Source organism: Cupressus sempervirens, chromosome 6 (genome assembly GCF_028749045.1).
Source record: "Cupressus sempervirens isolate cs-2001-9-10 chromosome 6, ASM2874904v1, whole genome shotgun sequence".
NCBI lineage: Eukaryota > Viridiplantae > Streptophyta > Pinopsida > Cupressales > Cupressaceae > Cupressus > Cupressus sempervirens.
The window spans coordinates 286759112-286785378 of NC_143123.1; the positions used below are offsets into that span (position 1 = coordinate 286759112).

A 26267-nucleotide genomic window follows, 5' to 3' on the forward strand; every position below is an offset into this window, starting at 1 on the left:
TATTGCTACAGGAGCAAGGCATTATACCTGAAAATGAATGGGATGAATTTATTTCAATGCTTCAGAAGCCTCTTCCAGCAACTTTTCGAATAAATTCTAGGTGAGACTTTTGTGTTCATGTTTATCTTTTATGTTTTGTTTATTATACTGCTTTTTTTGTAGACTGATTGGAATTTAGTATAACTGTAATAGATTGGTTGAGGGTGGAACGAGCATTTGATGTCACAACCCCATTTCTTGGGTTGTGAGATTCACTAAAGCTCACCACAAATTTTTTCTTGTTTTTCTCATTTGAATGGTTGCTTTGAAAATTTTTCATACTGCCTACATTATGATAATTGTAGAAAAGCTCTACTGCACACTTTTGCAAAGGGTTTTTGATCTTCAAATTCTTGTAAGGCTTCATCTTATTTCTGCTTAGGCACTGGCAGTTTCCCTTGCATCCCTTTTCTTTTGCAATTTGAGGGCCCCTTTTGACACTTCAGTTCAAGGAGCACGTGGAAGAAGCCGTGTGTCTCTTGTGTGCAAAGTCTTCTTGGCCCAAAGATATGCTATCCTAACAAGTTGTGATGAGACGCCAGATAGCAGCTTTGCGTGCTACCATAGAGAGAAAGAATAGCATCAGTCCCTTTGTGTGTTACCGACAATATTACCATCAATTCACTAAGTTATATCCAACATTAAGTCATTAGTTTGCAGTGTAAACCATGGGGTTATCTTTTTTTATCTCACATTGTCATATTGTTTAGCATTTGAGTTTCCTTGTTCAAGAGAGGATAGAATATGTGTAATGTCCCCAATTTGGGACATTAGAGAAAATTAAGTCAACTTGATAACATATTTTAAAGTGAATTAAATGGAGCTAATGGCAGATTGTTTTAAGTCATTGAAATATTAAAAGGGAGGTCATTAGGTGACGAAAGGAGAAGATGAAAAGACAAGAGAAGGGAGTTGAAGGGTTACAACTTGGGCATTAAATAAGGGGAAGCTTCATTCATTTGGTTATGCTTGGATTTGGATTTTGTTTTCAGTTTTCCCTTTGAGGAAATGGAAGCTTTTCTTTGAGTTTCATGATCTTGAGGACGGAAACCTTCAGGCTCTTCTTGTGAGTTGGACGCAAACCTAGTTCAACCTTGTGGTGGATTCTGTCATGTCTCCAAATTTTAATGTAATAATTAAATTAAATTAATTAATTAATTGGTTCCAAAATTTAAATAATATAATAAAAGGACCTTTAATTAGTTACTTTAATTAATTGATGTGGGGCCCAAGTTAATAATATTTTTATTTGTGGTTCCAATTGATTTAGTATATCTTGGACCCATTTTTATTTAATTGTTTCCGTAGGTGTGGCCGTCAGCTATCTTTGTACACCCTCGGAAAGGTTTTCCTCGATGGGTATTTAAGCAAGGCTTGTAGGTAGTCATAGGTATGCATTCTGGATTATTTCTTTGTACTACAAATTCCTGTTGGGATTCTTTGTTGTTTGCCATTTCGAAAGTGAAAGATCTTCCCTACTTGGCTTGTCTGGTTTCGGTGCGTTGCATCCCTCACCCTATTCTGTTGCATGTAATACTTTGCTTGGATCTGGCAAATCGGAGCACCATCTTGTGGCAATTATTAATTGAAGGCTTATTTATGTTCAATCTCTTGTTTGGCTTTATTTCATGATTTCGGATCTATAAGTTTTGCTTGCATGACTGAACCCTCATTCCATCTGTACACCATCCACTACCCTTGGTTTGGTGCAACATGTAGTGCATATGTCCGTGCTGCAACATTACCATTCCATACGACGATATCTGCCTGTGCTACAACATTACCATACCGTACGACAATCTCTACTCGTACTGCAACATCACCATACCGTACAGCTCTCCAAGATATCGTACGACCAATCAACACCATTGTGCGTACTCCATTCCAAGCTACCGTACGCCCCACCCCAAATAGTTCGTACATCATTGTTCACTCCATTCAATTATAGTGTACGACCATCAAGTAACTGCCTATTAGGCACACAGGACCAATGGGTAACTGGCCATCAGGCACACAGGATCGAATACCTGGCCTTCAGGCACACGGGACCAACGGGTACCTAGTCGTTAGGCACATGGGACCAATGAGTAACTGACCATTAGGCATATGGGACCAATAGGTACCTGGCCATCGGGCACACGGGACCAACAGGTAATTGGCCACCAGGCACACGGGACCAACAGGGAATTGGCCACTAGGCACACGGGACCAACAGGTAACTGCTATCAGGCACATGGGACGAACGAAACATTATAGATTCGAGACTGTGCATACAAGTTCTTTCTTGGTGTTTAAGGTTGGATTTTTGGTGTTAGTTATTGTATTGCTGGTTATTAGAATACAATAGAAAATTCGAATGTTGTTTTGGACTGAGCATTTTTAATGAGCATTTGCTGGTTTTATTGTTGCTTTTATTTGCAAAAGATATATTTTGTTTTTAGAAAATTGTTTATGTGAAAGTTTGGGTAAAATATACATTCGGGATATTACAGTGGTGTCAGAGCAGTGTATCTTGCTAGCTTGTGAGGATACTTGGAAAGAATTGAAATTGAAGTGTTTGCAAAATTGGAAAAATAAATTGTGTTTCGAAAATGTACTATTTTTGGAGAGTACTGAAGATTAACTCTATGCATTTCAATGATGGACAAATATGGGAAAATGATAATATTGAGACATGAGTATTACTTCTCCATTACAAGCGTGGTTGATAGTTCCCTATGTAATTCTTGATTTGGTTAATTTCTTTGTGAGAACTTTTATTTCCTTTCAATAAGAGTGTAGGTGATAATTGCATATGATAGAAATTGAGTCGTCTTAAATATTGGTGAAAATTTGTAAATTCCCTGATAAAATCCAGTGTATCGTGGCTTATTGAAGTAACTTGACGTCATTGAGGAAAAGCAAACCATCGGGCTTGAATGTTCTTACATATTGAGGCATAACTTTTTGATCTTAAATCAAAGACTAAAGTCGGCATATTTACTCCTTTGAGGGATTATCTTATCAAATTGGAGCTGAGATATAACGTAGGTGTTGTAGTTTGAGATGAGGTTGGAATTTAATTATTTCTGCTATGAATCTTGCATTCTTTTTAGTGGGGCCCGATTCTTCATTAAATTGAAGGAAGACATTATAGTATGTGAAGCTATGGCATGTTTTTAAAGCCAACGATTGTAGGGATCCAATGATTGACTTGGTTTTAAACGCCAAACATTAGTATATGTTATATATAATGAAAAAGGATGATATAATTGGGAATACAAATCAAACACCCATACTATTGTGAAATTGGGATTGAGTTGATGCTTTGGAAAATATAAAGTCGTTGGGGACAATATTGAAAGGAACCATTTCAATTTTTTTTTGTTGTGAAGTTGGTGCCGCAGAAATATGCAGGAGTCTTCCTTTGACTTAATGGTTGCCGCTGAGAACCTTTATGTAGGTGGCCACTATTGTTTGGGTGAATAATTAATTAAAGACGAACATTTGATTGTTGCCTTAATAAAATTCAAGCTCTTTGGTAATGCACAATCTTTAACAAAATATTTCATCTCGTGTCAGGAGTAGGAAGTGAGAAAAAAAAAAAAATTGTCATGAATTTTTCTGAGTTACATGATTTAGGCATCTGAACCACCAGTTTTGTAGGAAACTTTCAGACATGGGGAGTCAACTGGCGTTTGTTTTGTAGGTTGGAGATGTTAATCTTGCTGGTGAAGAGACTTCTCCTCCCAAAAAAAGATAGTACATTGTCGCCGTGAATAGTGATTCTATGATGGATGTGAAGTATAGCAGTCAGTTACAACAGAACCATTGGGCATTAAATTTCAATGATGGCAATTCCTCTATTGTTAGAAGTATTGGGAAAAAAGAACAGTCAACAAAAATTATGTTAGCTTATTAAAGTAAAAATACTAGTATGACAACATCTTAGTGGGATTAAGGGAAGATAAATAAATACATTGCTTTTCCTGAAATTAGGTGTTACAAGCTAGAAATATTGTCATTATCCTTGGAAGCTTGATGTTTTAATTTTCACCGAAAACCTATACCTTCATTTTCTTTAACAACAATCTGTCAAGGATGAATATTTTCTATAAGTTACAGGGTTCGCTATAGAGTTGAGAACACTTGCCATACTAATTTGCGGACTTGTCAGAAAGAAATGTTTATAGACAAGGAATTTGGTAAAAGGCAAGAGTTGTTTGTCGTGGAGAAAATGACAGGATATGGAATGAAATATTTGTGACATTGTTTGGAGTTTGATTCACAAGGTGTTGAAATTATTGAAGAAGTTAAATACTGTTTGGAATCATTGCTGCAATTATACTGGACACTAAAGAATCATCAGATTAACTTCTTAGATGCTGTCGAGTGGGGGTTGTATAGATATATTGCTCATTCTTAGGTTGTCATACATGCTGAAAGACTAGCATTCTTACCTTCTGGCAACCATTTAACACTGATGCATACCACACAAGGCTCCAGTTTGATCATTTCAGACCCATGAACAAATTATGAGTGGATATGGATGCAGTTTACCAACAGCTCAGGATGCAGTTGGTTTTAACTTTTATCAGTAAAGGTACATTTTAATAACAACCGAATTCTGTGTGGGATCTGAATTTAGTGCAAACAGATGTATCTCATCTTTACTTCTTACGTATGCCAGTCAAATCATTATTTTTGATACTTACAATCAGCAATATATTAAGGACAAACATAAGTCATTTCATTACAGTGGCATGTAAACTGTCTGACATAATGCCCAAACTTTAAATGTGGGAAGCAGAAAGGCAAGAATGCACAATTTGGTTCAGAGATAAGAATTGCATGCTATAGGGAAACAAAAATTAGTGCAAAAACAGGGGTACCTCCTGTCTGAGGTAGCATATTTAAAATGACACCAAACGAAATGTTAAAGTCGGCCATAGTGCTCTATGAAATAGGTAGCAAACTTGGTTTGGAATTTATAATCAGGGAAAAAGTTCTCAGCACATTCATCCGATTGGAAGGATGTTTGACCTTGGTGGAGCAAGCACCCCCTGATTTATTGCAGACTGCTCTTGTTCCTATAGTGACAGGGTTAAGTCAGCACAAGTAGTTGAAGCATTCAAAGGGTGAGGTAAGGCTTTTGGTTACTTCTTGTTTGATGGAGGTCATAAGAATTTTAGCACCACAAGAGCCCTATGAAGAAGTCATCATGAAGGAGGTAGTTCAACTTATTGTTGATAGTTTTCAACTTCTTGGTGACAGTAGTAGCCGTCAATTCCCTAGAAGAGTGAGCTGCCATCCTTGAGTCATTTGTCGAAATCAGATTATTCAATCTTATGCTTGACATGGGATTGTATGGTGTAATTCGTGCTATGTTTCAGCATTTCTTGGACACAATCGGGGAAGGTCAGCATGCGTATATTTTTGCAGCTATGGAAACTATTTTAGTTATGACCATAAGTGAGAGTGATACTCATTTTCAGCCTCTTATGGATATGTTATTAGCAATTTCAAAGCAAGATCAAGATGCTTCAAAAACTGCTTGTAAGTTGGCCAACAAGGTGCTGAAACAACGTGAGTCAAAAATTGAGAAGTACAAACGATGACAGGCTAAAGAAGAACTAAATGCAAGGGAATTACAGATTGTTGGATTGCAGGAAGTGAGCAAGAACCAAATGAGGAAAGAGTAGATCTGTTTTTCTTGCAAGCATTTTTGGTCACACTTGTGAGGATAACAAGGAGGAAGAGTCGGCTCAAGAAGTGCAGATCAATGTTGAGGAAGTTGAGGATTTGTTAGTCTAGCTTCAACATGATGAAACCATGAGGGAATCCGCCATGTATGATGGTAAGGATTGTACTAGCATCTTATTTGGTGAAGTGGAAGTGGTTATTGACAAGCATTTTCGTGAGAGTGTCTATCTACAAGACATGTCCAAAAACGAAAATGTACCTCTCCATGAGGATGGATTATTTGGAAACATTGGTGTAATAGTTGATGAGACAATTCATTTGGAGGTAGAGGAAAATTCTTAAAATGGTGTAGCTGAAAATGAATCTAGTATTCAATGCTTATTAATAATCATCTCTATTCATAACCATTGCTTGTTCGTGCCACTTCCTTATTTACCTTCTAGTCTCACCTTTTCATTGCTAATGAGATTATTCAAGTTGTTGACGATACTAATCTTCAATCCCTTAAATAGATAACATCAGTGGTACACCATAATTCCTATGTTATCTTCATCGAGTTTGCATCATCAATGCTTGGCCACATTGATTATTGACTTCCATGGTTTGATTTATTGAAGGAGCTGTTATCATATAAAATATATGTGCTTTTGGTCCACTAAAAAATAGTCAACCAAATCATCTAATCAATGATACTCAAACTTCTGCCTTCCAATTAACCTTGCTCTCTTGACATCATTGCAACATATTGTGGACTGCATAGTCGATATTCTTTATAATGACATGTCAAGTAGATTGTCTCCTTGCTCTCTTGACATCATTGCAACATATTGTGGACTGCATAGTCAATATTCTTGATAATGACATGTCAGGTAGATTGTCTCTTATAGCTTGCCATTGTGAATATTATTACCTATGTCATGTTGATGTATGGGTTTTTCCTTATTGTTCTCTATGCACTGTAAGTAACGTGTATTGAGCCATGATAATTCCTTATTGATGGAGCCATAGGTTGTCACACTTTATCTGAATTGTGTTTATATTAGAGATGTGTTCCAAGTGTCAGTAACCATGGTCGGCTTTCCCATATGCATTCTTTTGAGCAGTGGGCATGATCCTTATTGTATTCCTATGGACTTACTGAGCTTAAGTATCTCCCATGCACTATCCAGATATTAATATATTTATATAAGTTTCATTATTTAATTTAAACTTATAAAATCGGTTGTAGATTACAGGGTATGAATTATATTATATTGTTTCCATTATTTATTTATTTAATTATTTTTTATATTTCTAACTTTATTAATATTAATAATTAAATTTTATAAAAGGGGATACCACATAGTGTATGAATTAATCTAGTGAATGCTGGCTGTATGACACGTCACACATGTGGAGGTAGGCATCTCAATTTAGGAGCTTGAGAAGTTTAATGTTGTGACAGCCTATGATAGACTATGAAACATCGGTTAAGTGATAGAAATACCTTTGACACAAAGAAGGTGGTTGCCCAAGTTGGGTTATGACAGGCTATAAGAGAATCAATTAATAATAGTTAACTATGATGAATTCTCTTACAGCTGTAAGTCCGTAAGTAATGACAATATTTATGACAGCTGTAAGATGAGTAGGAGCGTATGTCATACCTCAATATAGTAAATTTTGGGTGCCCAACTTAGGAGGTTTGAATGGGGAGTATTTGGAGATGTGCATGTGTCATTTTAATGATTTTAGGTGGCTGAAAAATGGTGCCAAATGTTTTGCATGACCCCATCTTGTATTCATCTAGAAGCTACCTCTTGAGTTGTATTTCTCTATATAAGGTAGCCTTGGAGTATAAATTGTGTTTCACAGCTGAAGTGTTATGCTGCTGGAATTGATTTAATTGTGAGCTGTAACTTGTAGACTCCTGTTAAAGAGGCCAAGTGCTGATATTGATTTGTAACCATTAGTATACTGGCATACAAAGTATTGTTCTTTTAGAGCATGGAGTTTTTCTCCCGAAAGGGTTTTCCCCACGATATATCTTGTGTTATATTATATATCTCTATGCATGTTGGTTATCTACTTGTGAATGTGTTTCTTATTCTGTAATAATTAAAGATTGAAATTTGTTTTTGCATTATCTCCCTCACTAGATTAGTGTTAGGAAGTGGTTTCTGCATCTTATCTTCCTTTCAGTATGGCTGCATCCTTGAGTAACCGAGGTGTGATATTAACATCCATGTGCAATCCCTTCTTGGTGAGGTATCACAAATCTAATTGTTTTTGTCCTTGTACATTGGGCTTAATTAATAATATGTGTTCAGCAATTGAATTTAAGTTCAGACTGAAGTTTTGTTGGATCCATCGAGTGAGGAGACAAGGAGCTTTACCAACATGCTTTGCAAGTATTTTTGAGGCTTACTCAAATGGGTTTTACATCTATTCCTAGTTCTGGCTTTTGACTTCTTACAAAATTCCATAAAGGAAATATTTGCTTGGAATCCAGCACTCTTTGCCCTCTATTTTGTATGAAGAGCAGCCAAATCCTACCATTGCCGATTGTACATATTTTTGCCTAGAGACGAGACTTCTTTCAACAAGAATGTGACATTGAGCTGTCCTATATCTATAGTTGACTTTGATGGGGAGTTCTAGTTCCTTGTTGGAGGGGAAGGCTCCCCTTGTGTCCAATCTTCTGTAGGTGAAGTGGCATGATTGGGTGTTCTAGTAAATTGTTGAAGAGAAGGCTCTCCTTGTGCACAATTTTTTGTAGGTGAATTGGCAAGATTTTTTTCCTTACCTTGTATACTCTGAATGACGAGTTCGATAAGCTGTTGCTTACCATCCTTTGCATATGTCATTGCTCTGAAAAAATCCTATTGTTTCCCCCTGTTTGACATTTTCTGCTTCATTGGTTCTTTGGGCTGATACCTTGTTTCCCTATCACTTTCCTACACAGGTACAGATGTCTGGTTTTTTGTATTTTTATCTGTTTGTTTAGTTTAGTTTAGTTTTTATAAATGTGTATTTTGTTGTTTGTCACACGCTGGCAAGATAATGATATCCCAGTCCAAAGACATTTATAAGTAGAAAATATTCTAACTAGTAATACTTATTTCCTAAGTTACTGATCTGTTTCTGATACAGGTTCAGCTTCAGGTTTGGGGTACGTGAGTTCGGAATTTTTTTTTTTTGGTTGGGTTCTGGTTCAGCATGTATGTGCATATGTTAATTTATTATATATAAAAATATTTTATACGTATAGATATATATTATATAGTTGCCGGAAACTCCTCTGTCCCTCCTTGGGCGCACGTATCCCCGTATCCAATTTGGAAACGTATCCGATACTGCCTGGATACATGTTGAATATTGTGCCCATGTCTGCCTAAAAAAATGATTTTACAACCATGCCAAATACTATGGGATTATATTTTTTAAAGATTTGACGTAAATCTTTCCAAATTTGATTTAAAAAAAACTCTATAAAGTATTTAAAAAAAAAAAATGGTTTAAACAAAACCTGCATGAAATGAGAAAGACAAATAAAATGTTTTTATATTTCAGCAACCCATTTTTTGGGTAATCTTCTAATGCAACTCTACTATGTTTACATATTATGAAGTGATAAATAAACTTGTAAATATTTATGTGTCAATATTGCTTTTGAAGTAATGAAAACCTCCTATAATAACTTAAAAACTATGTTAAATATATGTGTGTGTTATATTTATTAATGTTGTGTCCAGCCGTATCCATATTGGCAGTCTTAAAAATTGGCCATATTCGTACCCAATACCGTATCTGTATTTGTATCCGTATCCGTATCCATGCAACTTTATAATTTCATTTTGATATATAAAATCATAAATTCATACATGTTCATTCATCATTGGTTCAAAACCTCAAACATATAATAAGAGTAAGAAGTTAGAAGCATGCTATTTATAAATCCATAATTCAAAAGACTGGTGAGGGGAAGTTATTCAAAAGAAAACAAATGGACCTTCCCTGAGCATGTGTGAGAGGTGGCCAAGAAATAACAGTAGTAATGTCTTTAATGGAGATGGTGTCATAGGAAAGTATCCACGACTGGCTGTAGCAAAAGGAAAGGAAACGATACAAATTCAAACTCAAAATACACTTTATTCAGAGCAGTAGCAGTAGCAAAATATTTTGAGGCAGACAGCAGAGCAAGACTCCAAGCAGCACCAAAGGACAGTCAGGTGGCACTAAAAAGGATATAAATTCCATAGCACCAATAGTAACAAGTAGAATTTCAAGTGGAGTTTAAGGGCATTCATATGGCACCAATTGTCTTTGAACATTCATGAGCAGCAGGAGAGGAAAATTTGGAGGCTCAGTGAGCGGATCTGCAGAAAACCAGTGAGCTGAACCCAGGCAGGACTGGCTCAGAACCGGAACCAGCATTGGACCAGAACCAGGCTTCGAGCCAAAATACAGTGACCTGGTATCTTAGCATATTTTCCTTTTTTGAATTTAATGGAAAGACATACGGTTGGTAAAGGTACACAAACTTGAACCACTCATTGATACCAGTAATTCTGCATAATCCTTGTCAATACTTTGCACTACCGAGCGAGTCAGAATGACCTTGCTACTGCTTTCACAAAATATTGTATTTTCATCCTCAGGAGAGCTAATTGGGTGAGCCTGAGGGTTTCATCTCAAGCATCAAGCTTGCTATAATAATTTCCTTTTTTAAAAGTCAGAATGATGTTTTTTGTTTGTAATTCTCAATGATGCTGCCTCCATCTCTTCCTTGTGCTTCTATAGCTCAGCGATCCAAAATTAGTGGCAGTTAATTGCTCAATTGGGGGTCTCTAATTGACAAACCACTTCTCCAGTTGCAGTTAGATAAGTGAGCAATCTCCAAAACAAACTGCAGGTGTTGATTATAGCCTATAGACACATCTAGTCATGAGATTAATCCAAATGCAATGGCCCTTTGAATTTTCTTTTCCTCGCTTTTAGATCAACCAGCTTCGACAAGTTTGGACTGTCTTATTCTAATTAAAAGACCTAGACATGACTCAATTCTGTCTAACTATTGACAGGGACTCAATGATGTGGACTAAAGGGGGATATTACACCAAGATTAGGCCCACTTACTGTTCTATTGCATTTGCAAATACTATGACAAATGTCACACCTTATAAACCATTCATTATAAATCTCCCTAGACCAATCATTTGCATTTAGGTAGTGTTTCATAGTGTATCAAATTATATGATGCTTTATCAGAATTTAACTACATAGTATTGGGTGTTTCACAAGAGTCCATCTCCAATGTGTGTGAATGGTCCACTTGGCACCCATTGCATCTAGGTGATTCTCACATGGGTGAAGAATTGGGATTTCCGAAGAGGTCGCCCATCCTATTACTAGTACAACTCAGCCTAGGAAGTCCCCATGCTTTGCTCCTATGAGCATTACCTAGATTCAATGAGTGTAAAGTGGACCATTCACGCTCACTTGAGATCGGTTTTCATGAGCCATTAGTCTTGAAATATGGGTTGCTAAAGATTGACTCAAAAATACACAATCACATATCAAACATCATATAGTTTGATAAGCTGCAAAAATGCCACCTAAATGCATTTGAATGAGCCAGGGAGCTCTCAAATAAACAGTTCATGAGGCACAATTCTTGCCAAAAGTTTTCTGAAGGGGGGTCAGCTAAGTTGGGTTGCTCTTGGAAGCAGCTCCACGATTAGGTGTACTCTTGTTAGAGTAGTATTGGGATGGATGGGCCTTCACGAAGTCTTGATGTTTCACCCTAGTAAGGATCATGGACCTTCACGAAGTCTTGATTTTTAACCCTAGTGAGTGTAGGGTAGAACATTTCTGCTTTTAAGAGATGGGTTTGATCCACTTCGCGGGATGTATGTTTCAATAAAGATCGACTCTATAAAGTTGAATCCTGTTAAAATATCACATTAAGTATTTTACATCAGTCAAATAAATGTGAAATATTACAACTTACAGATTTATTTGACAGTTTATAAATATGCTGTTAAATAAGTCATTAACCATAAAGCTTCATTTCAAAAAACTATCTGAAAGTTGAACACCTAATGTATGACACTTTCTTACAACTAATAATACAATCACTTTGATTATAGAAACTGCTGATTTTATGTTGGGAAATCTATTACAGCTGATACGAAATCAGATTTGAGCAACTTCATTAATACCGCTAAAAAGGTACAGATACTCTCTGATGGTATCTCCAAAATCCTTTTAAAGGTTGTATTCTCAGAAGGATCCGTATGAAAAATAAATAAAGCATATAGCTTGTGATTATGATAGCATCAGACATTTCGGATCATCCAAATCAGCAGATTATCAGTTTCAAGAACATCAAGTGAAAATAAACTCAACATAGGTAGAACTAGTATGCCAGTGATCAAATTGTTAAGGTAATCAATGCAACAAACTCCGATCCCCTGTCAATGCACATGGTAAAGAAGCTACCATATGAGCGCTTTTTCACCAATCGCAGAGCAGAATTGGCTTTCCAATGCTCCATCTTAATCAGATAGGACCCTTGTAATGCCCCTTTCTTGGACTGCCTTGTAATCTGCCCTAACATCACAAAATCCAATTGAAACAAAGAACACTATATAGCTAGAGATATAACCATAGCCTAGGAATAAAATGAGCTTTCTTGGAACCCGCAACCAAATTAGATAATAATATAATCATAATACATGTAACATCCATTTTCAGGGTAAAGAGATAAATACACTTATAGTACATAATTCCCATGGACTTAACCACAATGAGGGTTGAGATAGGAAGGACATGAAGAGTTGTCCGAATTATTCCCAACCCTAGGCCCCAGAGTGGAACAGTGTCCCCCTTGGCCTCATGTGGTCTTAACCATGCCAATGAGGTGGCATACCTAGCAGAGCTTGTACACCTTTCCCTTTATCATATTATCCTCACTCTCCTCTAATGATTGAGGATCCCTTTGTTAGTTACCTAAATAACCAACCCATATAGGCCCTGAGGGAAGATTGCATTCGGGTGCCCTTTACTTGACCTTGGGCCCAAGAGTGGACTCTCTATCCCACTTGGACTCGTGGCCCTTAACTGATCTCATGATGTGCTGTACTGTATGAGGCCTCACCATTCTCCTCCTTGCAGTTCTTTGCCTTCCCTGATATGGTTGATTATTGCATAGAAATTCGTATTATCAAAAGCATAGATCTTTAGATTCTAGCATTCATTGTTTGTATATAATCAGGTATAAATGTTTATATTCATATCTATATATACTTCACAGAAATGCATATGCATAACTATTATTTCATACCAAAATAATTTAAGAGAGTATAAATAGATCGCTCTATGGTACATGTGACTCCTTTTTGTTATTCATTCAATTGTTGTTGAATGATTGATTGATTGAATGAATTCTTCTGATTTTGTTCATGTTATTGGTGAGTTATGATTAAGTAATTATGATTAGATGATTGAAGAGTCACAATATAATGAATGCTAGTTTGATATATTGGTGGATGATGATTGAATGAATGTTGATTTGATAGAGTGATGCTTGATTGCTGAATTGTATTTTTTCTTCATCACAAGATGAAGTGATGATTGGTGTGGATTTGATGATTGTTTGCTTGATCTTGCCAAATGATTGTTTGCTTGATTTTGTCGAATGGTTGTTTGCTTGATTCTTTAAGGGGTTACTGATTGACAGAAGAAGGATGATGGTTGATAAATACTCCTGCGCTTGGAATGAAATGGCCTTTATAGTTTATTGGTAGAAAGGTCACCACCTTTCATAAGCAATGGTCATAACCTTTCATGATTACCACCCTTCGAAGGATTCAAAACCATTAATTATTTCTTCCCTTTGTGTGTGTCACTACCTTTCATAATTATCACCTTTTGAGAGAGCGACAACCCTTCATCATTGCTGCCCTTTGAAAGAGTCACAACCTATAATAATTACACCCTTTTTGGAGGAGTCACAAACCTTCGTAACTTTGCCTTTTGAAGGGGTCCCGTCTTTGTTTTCTTCTTATTCTTTTTAATTCTTTCTTGATTCACACCTTCCCTTTTCTCTTACTTCCTCTCTCCCCTTTCAAATGAATTCTCCCCTTTTAAAAATCTTATGTTGAAGGAGTCACAACTCTTCATTGCATATCTCTTGGCCTTTCAGTAAACTATATTATACTGGATTATATTATATCATATCGTATCATCTCTCACTTATATATTTATATATGTTAATTTTATAATATTTTATTAGTAAATCTTATTTCAAAATGGGGACATTACAATGCTTCCCTTTATGGGTATAGTCTTAGCAGAGTACCAACGGGGAGAGATTAGTGAACTCTAGAATCAGGAACTCTTTGGGGGTAAAACACAATGACTTTACATCTACCCCTTGACAGTTAAAATAAAAAATTCAATTGGATGCACCTAACAACTATGTTGACACTGATGGAACTCTAAATTTTGGCAAACTTTAGAGTCCCAAATATCATGCTAAAAGGGAAAACCTTTAGATCTTACCCACTACTTATATTTAGAGTTTAAAAATATGCTTCAAAACACTGAGCGCTGTGACAAGAAGAATGTGAAGAGGACTGGTTCTGAATGTTGAATGCAAGATATCCCAATACTTTGTCAATACAGGCTCCTATTTTGATTTTCAGAATGTAAATAAAGAGGCCAAGCTTCAGAAACATGTTATGTAGACACAATCAGTGCAAGTTAAAAGGTCTAGAGCATATAGCTGTACATGCCAAGTCTACAGTAGCTACTCCAACACACCTACAACAAACTCCAGTTTTTGTGCCTCCCCCACAAAAACTTGCTATGCTATGGAGTTTCATTAAGAGCCATCTCAAATTCAAAGATACTGACATTCCATTCAATTGCAAGCAGGTGAAGTTTGTTCAGGAATCTTTTAAGAAGTTACATCATGGCATTCAAATAAGATGCCTTCATGGGCGCATGAAACAAACTCAAATATTATTGGTACTCTACAAATATACAGAGGAACAACATTCTATTTTTTCTGCAACTGATATTGTTTCAAGAAGCTTGGACTTTTCATCTATTTATTGGATTGTTTAGGAGTTGTACCATCTTATACTCATTGTGTTGGACGTACAACCTGTTTCACAATTGGAGATTCTTCTGTACTTATGGCTATGTGCTTTTCGTTTAAAGCATTTTTGTGAGCTGAATATTCTAATTACATCGGTATAGGTTGTTGGTTAGAGGCATATTGAGAAACGATGCTTTAGCTGAACAATGCATAGTGGACCATTGAGTGAATATGAGAGTTGAATATTTATGAATCATCTGTGTTATACGAAAGAAACTTCTCCATGAAGATATTTTATCCTTTGCACTGTTGTAGAAGTGTCAAGATTGTGAGTAGTCTGTAAAGTGTTTTGAGACAAAGACATCATGTTCATTTTCCAGGGAAGAAATAGGTTGTGGCCTTCATGCTACCCGTTGGATTAATGAGATGGGATACATGCCCAAAGTGGGAGCGGACTATGTTTGAGAAGTTGGGAAAGATTGCAAGCATAAATTACAAGTGGGACACATGGCTGTAGCTTTGCAAATTTCTGATGCATGGCTTCATGAATATCAGGTTCTTCCTTCTAGAACTCATCCGCATTTGCAAACAAACTCATTTGAGTGATATATGCATATGAAAAACGATGGAGCAATGAAAGTTGAAGACGTGGGCGAAATACTCCTGTGGCCCGATTTGATATACGCAACTCATATTGAATGTAGAATGTACTCATTCCTGTGAGGTTCATTTGTGACTGCAGAACAATATTGAAGGAAAAAGTATTAATCTAAAGTCAGACGGTGAATAAAAGTTGCATGGATTTAATATATTGATTTTATGAATGTCACAAATAATGTCTTTTTACGATGCTCAAAGAGCCCACCATGAGAAGTTAAGTTTCCGTGTGAATTAAACTTTTCAAACAAAATAATTAAGAGCATTACCAAAGGGTGCGATTAAGTTTAAAATAATTGTTATTGAAAGAGTGCTATTTAAGAAATGACTTTATGAAAAGTCATGTTCTTTTATAATGTAAAATATAAAAGGGCAAATATCATTCGACAAGAAGTAATATTCAGACATTCACATCCATATTCAAAAAGAAATATTTTATATATATTTGTAAGGAGGAATAAGGGCTCAATATGACTCTGTAATATAAATTCTATTATTTTATTTTTATAATAAAATAAAATGTCTTTTGTTTATTATTTAAATGGCATGGAGATTTAAGCTGTAGATGAATCATCCCTTGTAATTATTTATTGGAATTCTGTATACAATTTTAATGTTGGATAAGTGGACATGGTCATTTAGCATTTTAAATTTGACCATTGCAGATATTGTGAAATATCAAATTGTTTTTGTATTTGGTTTCCCTACCAGAGGAGTTAAAATTCAATGTGGACTAATTTAAGAGTGCATAAATATTTGATCAGTAGCATTGTGATTATTTAATTGTTGGCAGTATAAGTGCTTAAGAACTTTATGAAGTTGTATGTGAAAATCTTCACTGAAGTTGACTCTATTGCTCGGATGAGCAAAGGCACTGGTCTTTCTAATATTGAAGTCAAAAAATCTATATATTCCTTCCTACAAGCATCAAATTCATTATTAACAAACCTACATTCAATTCAAACACTCAACATTCAGTTTCAGTTTCATCGAGTTCAAGGACCTTGCCAGCGGGAGAACTCCAAAGCTTAAATTCGCTTTAGAAAAGCTTTGAACTAGGTGATTAGGTTCGAGGAGAAGGTTTACCCGCCTAGGTGTAGCAGAGCCTAAAGTGCAGGGGAATCGAGAAGTATTCCCATTCGTTGGTCAGAATTGATTGAGGAGTCCAATTGGAGAAGTGGTAGGCTCTAAGATTTCCAACATGCGGTTTTGGGAATCAACAGACACAACTCACCTACACATACAAAAATCCAATACAATTTTAGTAGAATGATGGAGGTATTGCTCTCCACATACTATAAGTTTTTGGAAGAGATCCTTAATCATTAAACTTTCCCTATTAGGTTATACATGGGATGATTGGAAATAGATAAGACTAGGTGCCCCCCCCCCCCATAAGCCTCATCAAATAACACTATTTACAACCAATTAGTGAGATGTTGGTTCCACAATGAGTCAAGTCAATGGAAAAAGTTAAACTCAGTTGAAATTTCATAAATAATGGCAACTATATGAATTTGAAATCAATTTTGACAATAAGGCAACAAAAACATGTTTTGACAATAAAACTCACAATATTTGATTCAAAAGTTGTGTTCCTACAAGCAACTTATACCCTTATTTGCCAATTGAAGTACGGATGCGGGTATGAGATATAGAGTCGTGCAGGTTGGTACTACAAATTTATGTTCCTTGGGTAGGGGTATGGATATATGCATATGTTCAAAATTTAGAATTATAAAATATAACTATAAGATGACTGATACTCATAAATCCATAATTTCCAACAAATAAACCTCGAGTATTATGACCTTAATTCACAAAAATGATATTTTCAAGTCTCAAATTTCATCACACAATAAAAATTTCAATTACAATCCATATTAAATATCCATTAAAAAAAAAAAATTACATTCCATATATAATATCCATATTCATCTTCATCAAATGCATCAAGGCCACATTTGGGTCAACTTCGTTCGAACCAATCCATTAGATTACCACTTTGATGAGGGCACAACCCAATACAAAATGAAGACAACAGGAAAAGGGGAATATTATTATCAGAAGTGATATGCTATTTCATTTAGTACAATGAAAACAGACTCAATAATGTGCCCTAGGGGCTTACAATGTAGTTTGATTCTGGAGAAAAAAACACTCCTCGCAGTACCTTCTCCCAAACTCCACCAAAATTGTGTTTACAATGCGAGAAATGACCTTAAGTAACCCCAGTTAGGTTTAGGGTTAGGAATACATTTTAGAATATGCCATTTGGCATCCACTGCCAAAATAGAAGGTCCTAGAAAATACGTTAGAAGTCGGTGCAAAATCAGAAGAATCGAGAAATTGTAGTCAACTTTCGGGAGGCATAACTTTTGAACCGAGACTTCGATTGATGAACTATTTACCTTTTCAGAAAGCTCTCTAAGTGTTCTATAGCCCTATGGACTAGCTTTGCTCATCCCCCATTTTTCGGGCCCGTACGAGGCTGTTTAGTGTCTCAAATCTGACTTTGAAGCGCTCTAAGGGGGCTTCCAGGCAACTTAGAATTGCAATAACTTTCAAACCATAAAGCCTTTTGACCTATTTTTTTTCTAGAGTGCTTTAAATTACAAGTATAATCATCTCTCCAACTTACACACTCCAACTCATCCTAATTATGGCTCAATTAAAAAGTAACCTATTTTTTGCATTGGCACATATCCCAAGGTGCTCAAAAACATTAACCCAGAAAACCAATAGTGGAACTATGAGAGTTGGAATCTCTATTTGACCCAAATGGGTATCCAGAAATGAAAACACATTAAATAAAAACTGACACTAAGCATATTTTTGGGTGATTCAGGATTGCCCTTACACCACTGGATGCTCCTACATCAGACATCTAGGGTAAATTGAAAAGTGACCCTGTCACTTTATAGGTGGTAGAGGAAAACCCAAATGGGCAACCTTCGCCATGGATATCCAAGTTGAATCTTCCACTGGTTGTCCTTTCCATTTCACCAAGTAGTCTTCATATTGCATGTTTTTGGTACTCCGACCAAAATGATTATCCAAAATTTCTTCAATCTCTTCCTCCTCAGAAGTAGGAATTGGACATGGCTCCAACATGAATTCCTCCTCTGCACCATCATCATGATATTCTGTTAAGTCTGCAATATTGAAAATAGGAGAAATGTGAATCCCATCTGGCAACTCCACCTCATATGCATTTCCTGAATCATTTTTTTTCAAAATTTTGCAGGGACCAAATTTTTTAATCTTCAGCTTGTTGTAGGTACCCACTGGAAATCGTTCCTTCCTCAAGTATACCATAACTAGATCCCCAACTTGGAACTCCTTATGTCTCCTCTTTCGATCTACTCTAGCCTTTATTGCATGTTCATCTTGACAATATGTGCATGTACCTCCTCATGTAGATTCTTGACATGTTCATCAAAGTCTTCTGCTTCATCATTTGTCCTCTCTCCTTGCTCCATCTTCCTCAGCACTGGTGCAGTCCTTGGACTACTCCCATACACAATTTGGAATTGTGATCTACTAGTATTCCTATTCATAGAATTATTGTATGCAAATTCTGCTTGTGGTAGAATCAAATCCCATCCCTTGGGCTTATCTCCTACTAAACACCTCAGCGAATTGCCCAAACTTCTATTCACTACTTTTGTTTGTCCATCAGTCTGCGGATGATGTGTAGAACTGATCTTCAATTCTATCTTTAACTTCTTCCACAAAGTCCTCCAAAAATACCTAACAAATTTAGTATCTGTCATAAACAATACTTTTTGGGAGACCATGTAGCCTCACCACCTCTCTGAAAAACAAATCTACAATGTGCACTGCATCATGAGTCTTGTGGCATGGAATGAAATGTGCCATCTTGGAGAACCTATCAACCACTACAAATACTTTGTCATTACCCCTTTGTGTCCTCGGCAATCCAAGAACAAAATCCATACTTATGTCCTCCCAAGGCTTCGATGGAACAGGCAATGGCCGATAAAGTCTAGTATTTTGACTAAATCCTTTGGCTATTTGACATACTTGACAACTTTGCACAAAATTCTTCACATCCTGTGACAATTGGTGCCAAAAATAATGTTCACTAATAATGGCAATGGTCTTATCTCGACCAAAGTGTCCTACCATCCCTCCACTGTGTTTCTCCTTGATCAAGTTCTCCCTTATGGAACTCCTTGGAATACACAATTGACTGCCCTTGAACAACATACCATCTTGAATCAAGTAATCTAGCCACTCGGTCTTGTCTAGAGTAACAGGTTCTTTACAAGCCTTCCAAGCCTCTGCAAAGTCAAGGTCCTCAAGGTACAAATTCTTGAGTTCATCAAACCCAACTACTTCAACCTGCATTTTTGTTAGCAACAACTGTCTCCTACTTAATGCATCTGCAACCCTATTAGACCTTCCGCTTCGATGTTTCAATACAAATGTATAGCTCTGCATGAACTCTACCCATTTCAAATGTCTTTGATTCAATTTATCTTGGCTATATAGATACTGCAATGCCTAATGATCAGTATATGAGACAAATTCTTTTGGCAACAAATAATGCCTCCATTATTTTAAGGCTTGAACTATTGTATCAAACTCCTGATCATAAACAGAATACTTCTTTGCATCATTCAATTTTTCACTAAAATAGGCAATAGGCTTACCATCTTGGCTCAACATAGCCCTAATAGCACTGCCACTAGCAGCGCAATCCATCTGGAACACTTTGTTGAAATCAACAAGTGCCAACACAGGTTGCTTTGTCACCTTCTTCAACAATTCAAAACTCCTTGCAGCTCCTATAGTCCACTTGAATTCTTTTCTATCCCCACTCATTGTTTCAGTTAGGGGTGCACATATACTACTAAAATTCCTAATGAACTATCTGTAAAAACTAACTAGACCATGGAATGACCTCACCTCAGTGGCAGACCTTGGAATAGGCCATTCCAAGATGACCTTCACCTTCTTTGGGTTCATTTTGAGACCTTCAGGTGATACAACAAATCCCAAATAGACTAACTCCCTTTTGAAAAAGCTACACTTCTTCAAATTAATCAACAATTTCTCTTCCCTCAACCTTTCAAGGACACTATGAATGTGCAATAAATGTTTGTCCAAAGACTTACTGAAAATCAAAATATCATCCAAATAGACAATAACAAATTTTTCCAAAATTTTTTTAGTACCTCATTCATAAGCCGCATGAAGGTGCTTGGCGCATTGGTTAGTCCAAAGGGCATGACTAATCACTCATATAGACCCTCCTTGGTCTTGAATGTAGTCTTCCACTCATCTCCCTCTCGTATCCGTATTTGGTGATAGCCACTCTTGAGATCTATCTTTGTGAAGTACTGAGCTCCATTCAAGCAGTCCATAAGATCATCCATCCTTGGCAAAGGAAACCGATATTTGATGGTTATTTTATTTATAGCCGGAGAGTTTGTACACATTCTCCACTCTCCATTCTTCTTTGGTGCCAGCACTGCAGGTACTACACATGGACTCAGGCTCTCTCAAATTAAACCTTTCCTCAACAGCTCCTGAACTTGTTTGTTTAGCTCCTCAGTTTCAATAGGAGTCATCCTATGAGTAGCCTTGTTAGGCAAACTAGCTCCAGGGACTAAATCTATTTGATGACTAATTTGCCTTATTGGCGACAACCCTTTTGGAACATTATCAGAAATGACATCTCCATACTCACTTAATAGACCTGAAACTTCAAGTGGAATTTCACTACTACCTTCCTTATTCTTTCTAGTAATTAAAGCATAACACATGTGTTGATGTGTCATGCCATCCAGAATTTTTCTTCCATCAACAAGACATAACCTAGCACTACTGCATACCTTTTCATCCGCCTTTATCAAGGGCTTCAATTTGTGGCGAACTCCATCCTTTGTTAGAGAGTATGTATTTGCATGACCATCATGTATAGCATGCCTATCAAATAGCCACGACCTTCCCAACAATAAATGGCGGACATCCATTGGGATGATGTCACAGAGAGCCTCGTCATGGTAACTCCCAATCTTGACCTTCACCAAACATTGCTCACTAACCAGGACCTTATGATCATCTTGCACCTAAGCAATCCCATAGGGATGGGGGTATCCCTCTTGAGCTTTAGCTGTGAGACCATCTCCTCTGACACCAAGTTGTCAGTGCTCCCACCATCAACAATCACATCACAACATTTCCCCTCACACTTGCATCTAATACGAAACAAACTCCTCCTTTGTCCAAGTTCAGTCTCACTGCTCAGCAAGACCCTTTCATTAACCAGAACCTCTCCTCTTTCTGCATCCTCTGAATACGATGATTGTGCATCATCATCCACATGAGCAACCCTTGCTTGACCATCAGCTCTCCTATTTGTCCTTCCTTGGCATTAAGGGCATTCGTAGGCAAAATGACCTTCATTGCAATGAAAACATGTACCACAGAAACCTCCTCTTCCTGAACCTTGTCCATGTCCTCTACCTCTTCCTCTCTGATTTCTAAAGTTTTGATCATGCGAGCGGTTGAAACCCTCATTCCTCTGGTTTCGGCTGGTACCCACATCTTCATTTTTCTTCTAGTTCTCATTTCGGCCTCCAAATGACTTGCCACCGCCCCTTCCTCCTTGACTGCACCCTCTTTGCCTTACATCAAACTTTTTGTTTAACTTATCCTCAACTCGCAAGGCAAACTGGTATGCCTCTTCAATGCTAGTCATTCTAACCAGACTTAACTCCTCCTGAATGCTAGGTCTTAACCCATTAAGGTAACGGCCAACCTTCTCCTTGTTTGCTTTCGCATGCCCCGCCCTAATAAAGACTTGGTAAAACTCCTCTGTGTATTCCTAGACAGATTTTCTTGCTTGCTTTAACCCTTTCATCTTCTTGAACAAATCAAACTCGTAGTCAACAGGAATGAACTGCTTCTTTAGTTTGTCCACCATGCGATCCCATCTTGTGATTTTCTCCTTTCCTCTTCTATTTCTTTCCAACTGAATATCTTGCCACTAGATTTTGGCATGGCCTTCGCAAACTTAACCCTATCAGGGTCCCCGATATCCTCATACAATATTCCTCTAGCTCATTGATCTAGTCGATCAACTCATCCGGGTTTAGATTTCCCGAAAACATGCCAGCGTCAATTTTAGGTCTTTTTCACAGCTTGGCAATGGCCCTAAAAAGCTTCTCCTCCGCTTGGTTCAAGACTTCTTCATCTCCTTCCCCTTCCTGCATAATATTTCCTTCATTTTCCTCCTCACTTTCGTCGCCTACGAAAATATTTATCCCTCGATGGATTTCCTCTTACAATGCGTGAACTTGTCTCTAAAGGGCTCTAACCTTGGGGGAACAACTCTAGCCCTTCCACCACACTCCCTTTGTGGAGGCATCTTCTCGCTATATCAAAACCCACAACCACACAGTCCTGGTGCAAACTGCCTCACAGTCGGTGCTATGTCTACACACTCAGGAAAACTTGCTTTGATACCACTTGATGAGGGCACAACCCAAGGCAAAATGAACATAATAGGAAAAAGGGAATATTATTATTAGAAGTGATATGCTATTTCATTCAGTACAATGAAAACAAACTCAATGAAGTGCCCTAGGGGCTTACAATGTAGTTTGATTCTGGAGAAAAACCACTCCTCACAATACCTTCTCCTAAACTCCACCAAAACTGCATTTACAAAGCCAAAAATGATCTTAAGTAACCCCAATTAGGTTTAGAGTTGGGAATACCTTTTAGAATATGCCATTTGGCATCCACCGCCAAAACAGAAGATCCTAGAAAACACTTTAGAAGTCGGTGCCAAATTAGAAAAATCCAAAAATCGTAGTCCAACTTTCGCGAGGCATAACTTTTGATTCATGACTCCGATTGACGAATTGTTTACATTTTCAGAAAGCTCTCCAAGCGCTCTATAGCCTTCTGGACCAACTTTGTTCTTCCCCCATTTTTCGGGCCCGTACGAGGTCATTTAATGCCTCAAATCTGACTTTGAAGCGCTCTTAGGGGGACTCCAAGCAACTTAAAACTGCAATAACTTTCAAACCATAAAGCCTTTTGACTTGATTCTTTTTCTGGAGTGCTTTAAATTACAAGTATAATCATCTCTCCAACTTACACCCTCTAACTCATCATAATTATGGCTAAATTACAAAGTAACCTATTTTTTGCATTGGCACATATCCCAAGTTGCTCAAAACACTAACTCAGAAAACCAATAGTCGAACTATGAGAGTTGGAATCTCTATTTGACCCAAATGGGTATCTAGAATTGAAAACACATTAAACAAAAACTAACACTAATCACATTTTTGGGTGATACAGGATTGCCCTTACACCATTGGATGCTCCTGCATCACACTACCACTATTACGTTTGTGTGACGTGCAAGAGCTACCTCATCTATAGGGACTTGGGCAAGTTGTACAACTTCAACATCTAAATTATTTCACCCAAGGGCTAGATTCTTGTTCCTTATTACACCCTCATTGTATTCATATTTCCTATATGACAATAGACAATAGCTCCAAGATTGTAGTGAAGTCCTAGGGACATGAGAATCTCCAAGAACTCTCTCTAGGTGAGACTCACTAGAAACTGGTATTGTTTCAAGTTTTGTTGATTTTTTGGCGAGTCTTGAGTTGGGTTAGATTTGCCAAGTCTGTGCCAACTCTGGGACTTCTTTCCATGCAATCAATGAAGGTTGAAGCATATGTCATTGCAAACCAAATCCTTTTTTTTGCACCCAAGCCATTGTGCTTGATCGAGTGGATAAAGGAGTCCGGGTCTCATTTCTACATAATAGAAGAAGGTTGGAGTGTATGCCATTGTAGACCAAACCTTTGGTTTTTTCGGACCCAAACATTGTGCTTGTTCGAGTGGACAAAGGAGTATGTACTCCAATTCCTCTCATCTGAAGAATTTGAATCCTCTTGAGTTTGCATACAACATTTAGTATTTAATTATATATTTCAAAATTCATAACTTAAAACATGAATTATTTAAAAAACAATGCTAAGACAATATATAGCATAATGGCATTGAATGAAAAATAGTAAAAAATAAAAAATATGTACATACTTGGCAGTTACTTTTTTATTTTTTTTGATCGGTAAAAGGCCAAGGCCCTATTGATTGTGTATATTAAAAGAACGAAAAAGTTACAAGGTCTTAGTTCAAACGGGTACTGGTAAGAAAGAACGGAGAGGAAAACCTCTAGTCTTGCTTGGGACAAAAGTCCTATATTATTACAAAGAATAAAAGGGGCATACCCTAGTTTACATATCATATAAAAGAACATTCTTTTACATAAGTTAAGATAATTAACTACTTTCAACAAAAAAATTGGAGGCGTTCGATGAAATGGATAGATATCTTTCTCTTTCCTTCATAAGTCCCTTCTGTAGGATTGCTTTAAGATTTTGTTGTTATTGCAATCTTTTATGTGGTGAAAGGCTATATTTTAGTGAGAATTCCTCCAATGAGCTTTCATATCTTGCTGAAGCTATAGGACATTTACCACTTCATATGTAATGTTAGCACAAAAATGATAAAAAATAGTCTTGACCCTAGATTTTCCTTTTATTTTGCTGTTGTCTTTCCATTCCTTAACATGAAAAAGATGCTATTATAGATTTGTCTAAGTTTTATTAGTAGATGTTATGTTTCCAAGGTCCATTGATCAGCTTAATTAAATTAAGTTCTGCATCTAATTTGTTCTATTATATTCATAGGAATTGCTTGAGTTCCATCGTTGGATAATGTGTCTCTAAGTTAGGTTACCTCTAACAATGATTTGAGTTTGAGAAAGACTTTGTTATTTCTAAGCTGTTAAGAAAGATGCTAAGTTACTTAACAGGGTTTATATTTTTGAGGTTATAATTTTGATGATGAACTTGTGTTCAATTCCTCAGTGAGAAATAAGTGGACAAACATTCTTGATTATTTGAAGGCGGAAGATGCATTTTATATTTGAAACAACTGGGGGTATTTATGGAATTTTATTTATGTAGGAGTTAATTTTAATTGGGAAAGGCTGCAAGAAAATAGAGCCTTATTCATGTACATGCCACAACTCATCAACATTCATCCTATATTTGGCATGAAGAGTGATGGAATTATGATTTTTCAATGATAATGAATCGGCCGTACTTGCTCAAGACAATATTTTTGAATTTCCTAATCTGAAAATATCTTTCTAAATGTAGTCTTACAGCCAAGTAGCAAGTTCCACATCTCTATATGGTGCCAACCTCCTTGGCAATGCAAGTACCTTTTTGTGATAATACTTTGGCAACAAAAAAAATGCTAAGAGATGTAAAGGGGTAGTCATCTTGTTCCAACAGTCTACAATAATTAATTGCACAATTTTGAAAAATGGTTTTGTTGGGTCATGTTCCTTGGCCTCTATTATTGTTCTTTTTTTTCACCATGGAGTGAATGCCATCATAAATTTCACCATTGGTGATCAGTTTCAGTATACTTAATCATGTTCATGATTGGTTTAGTGAAACCAAAAACATATTCCACATGAACCAACCACTCATCATCAAGGACCCATGCTCTTACTTTTTGGGCATTTTCCGTGTTTGAACGATTCCATACCCAAGATGTTGATGAACCTAGAACTCAAGGCCTCTTGCTTCTTCACAAGTTATTTTAAGATGATTATGTAAGATGCAAATTGTGTTTCAACAACCTGACAATGACATTAAAAAATGCACTTCATATTTCAACTATTAAAAACTAAGGAGGTGAAAAGTAAAATCTAAATTATCTT

At 36.7% G+C, this 26267-nt stretch overlaps 1 protein-coding gene across 1 annotated transcript in view; it reads left to right on the forward strand.

Annotated features, from left to right (window-relative positions):
* LOC149552335 (S-adenosyl-L-methionine-dependent methyltransferases superfamily protein) overlaps positions 1-26267 on the forward strand; it is a 177915-nt gene that overhangs the window by 25109 nt on the left and 126539 nt on the right. The window contains exon 2 of the mRNA XM_089787871.1: positions 12-100. Within this exon, the coding sequence (XP_089643997.1) occupies positions 12-100 (89 nt within the window). The remainder of the gene's footprint in view (positions 1-11; positions 101-26267) is intronic.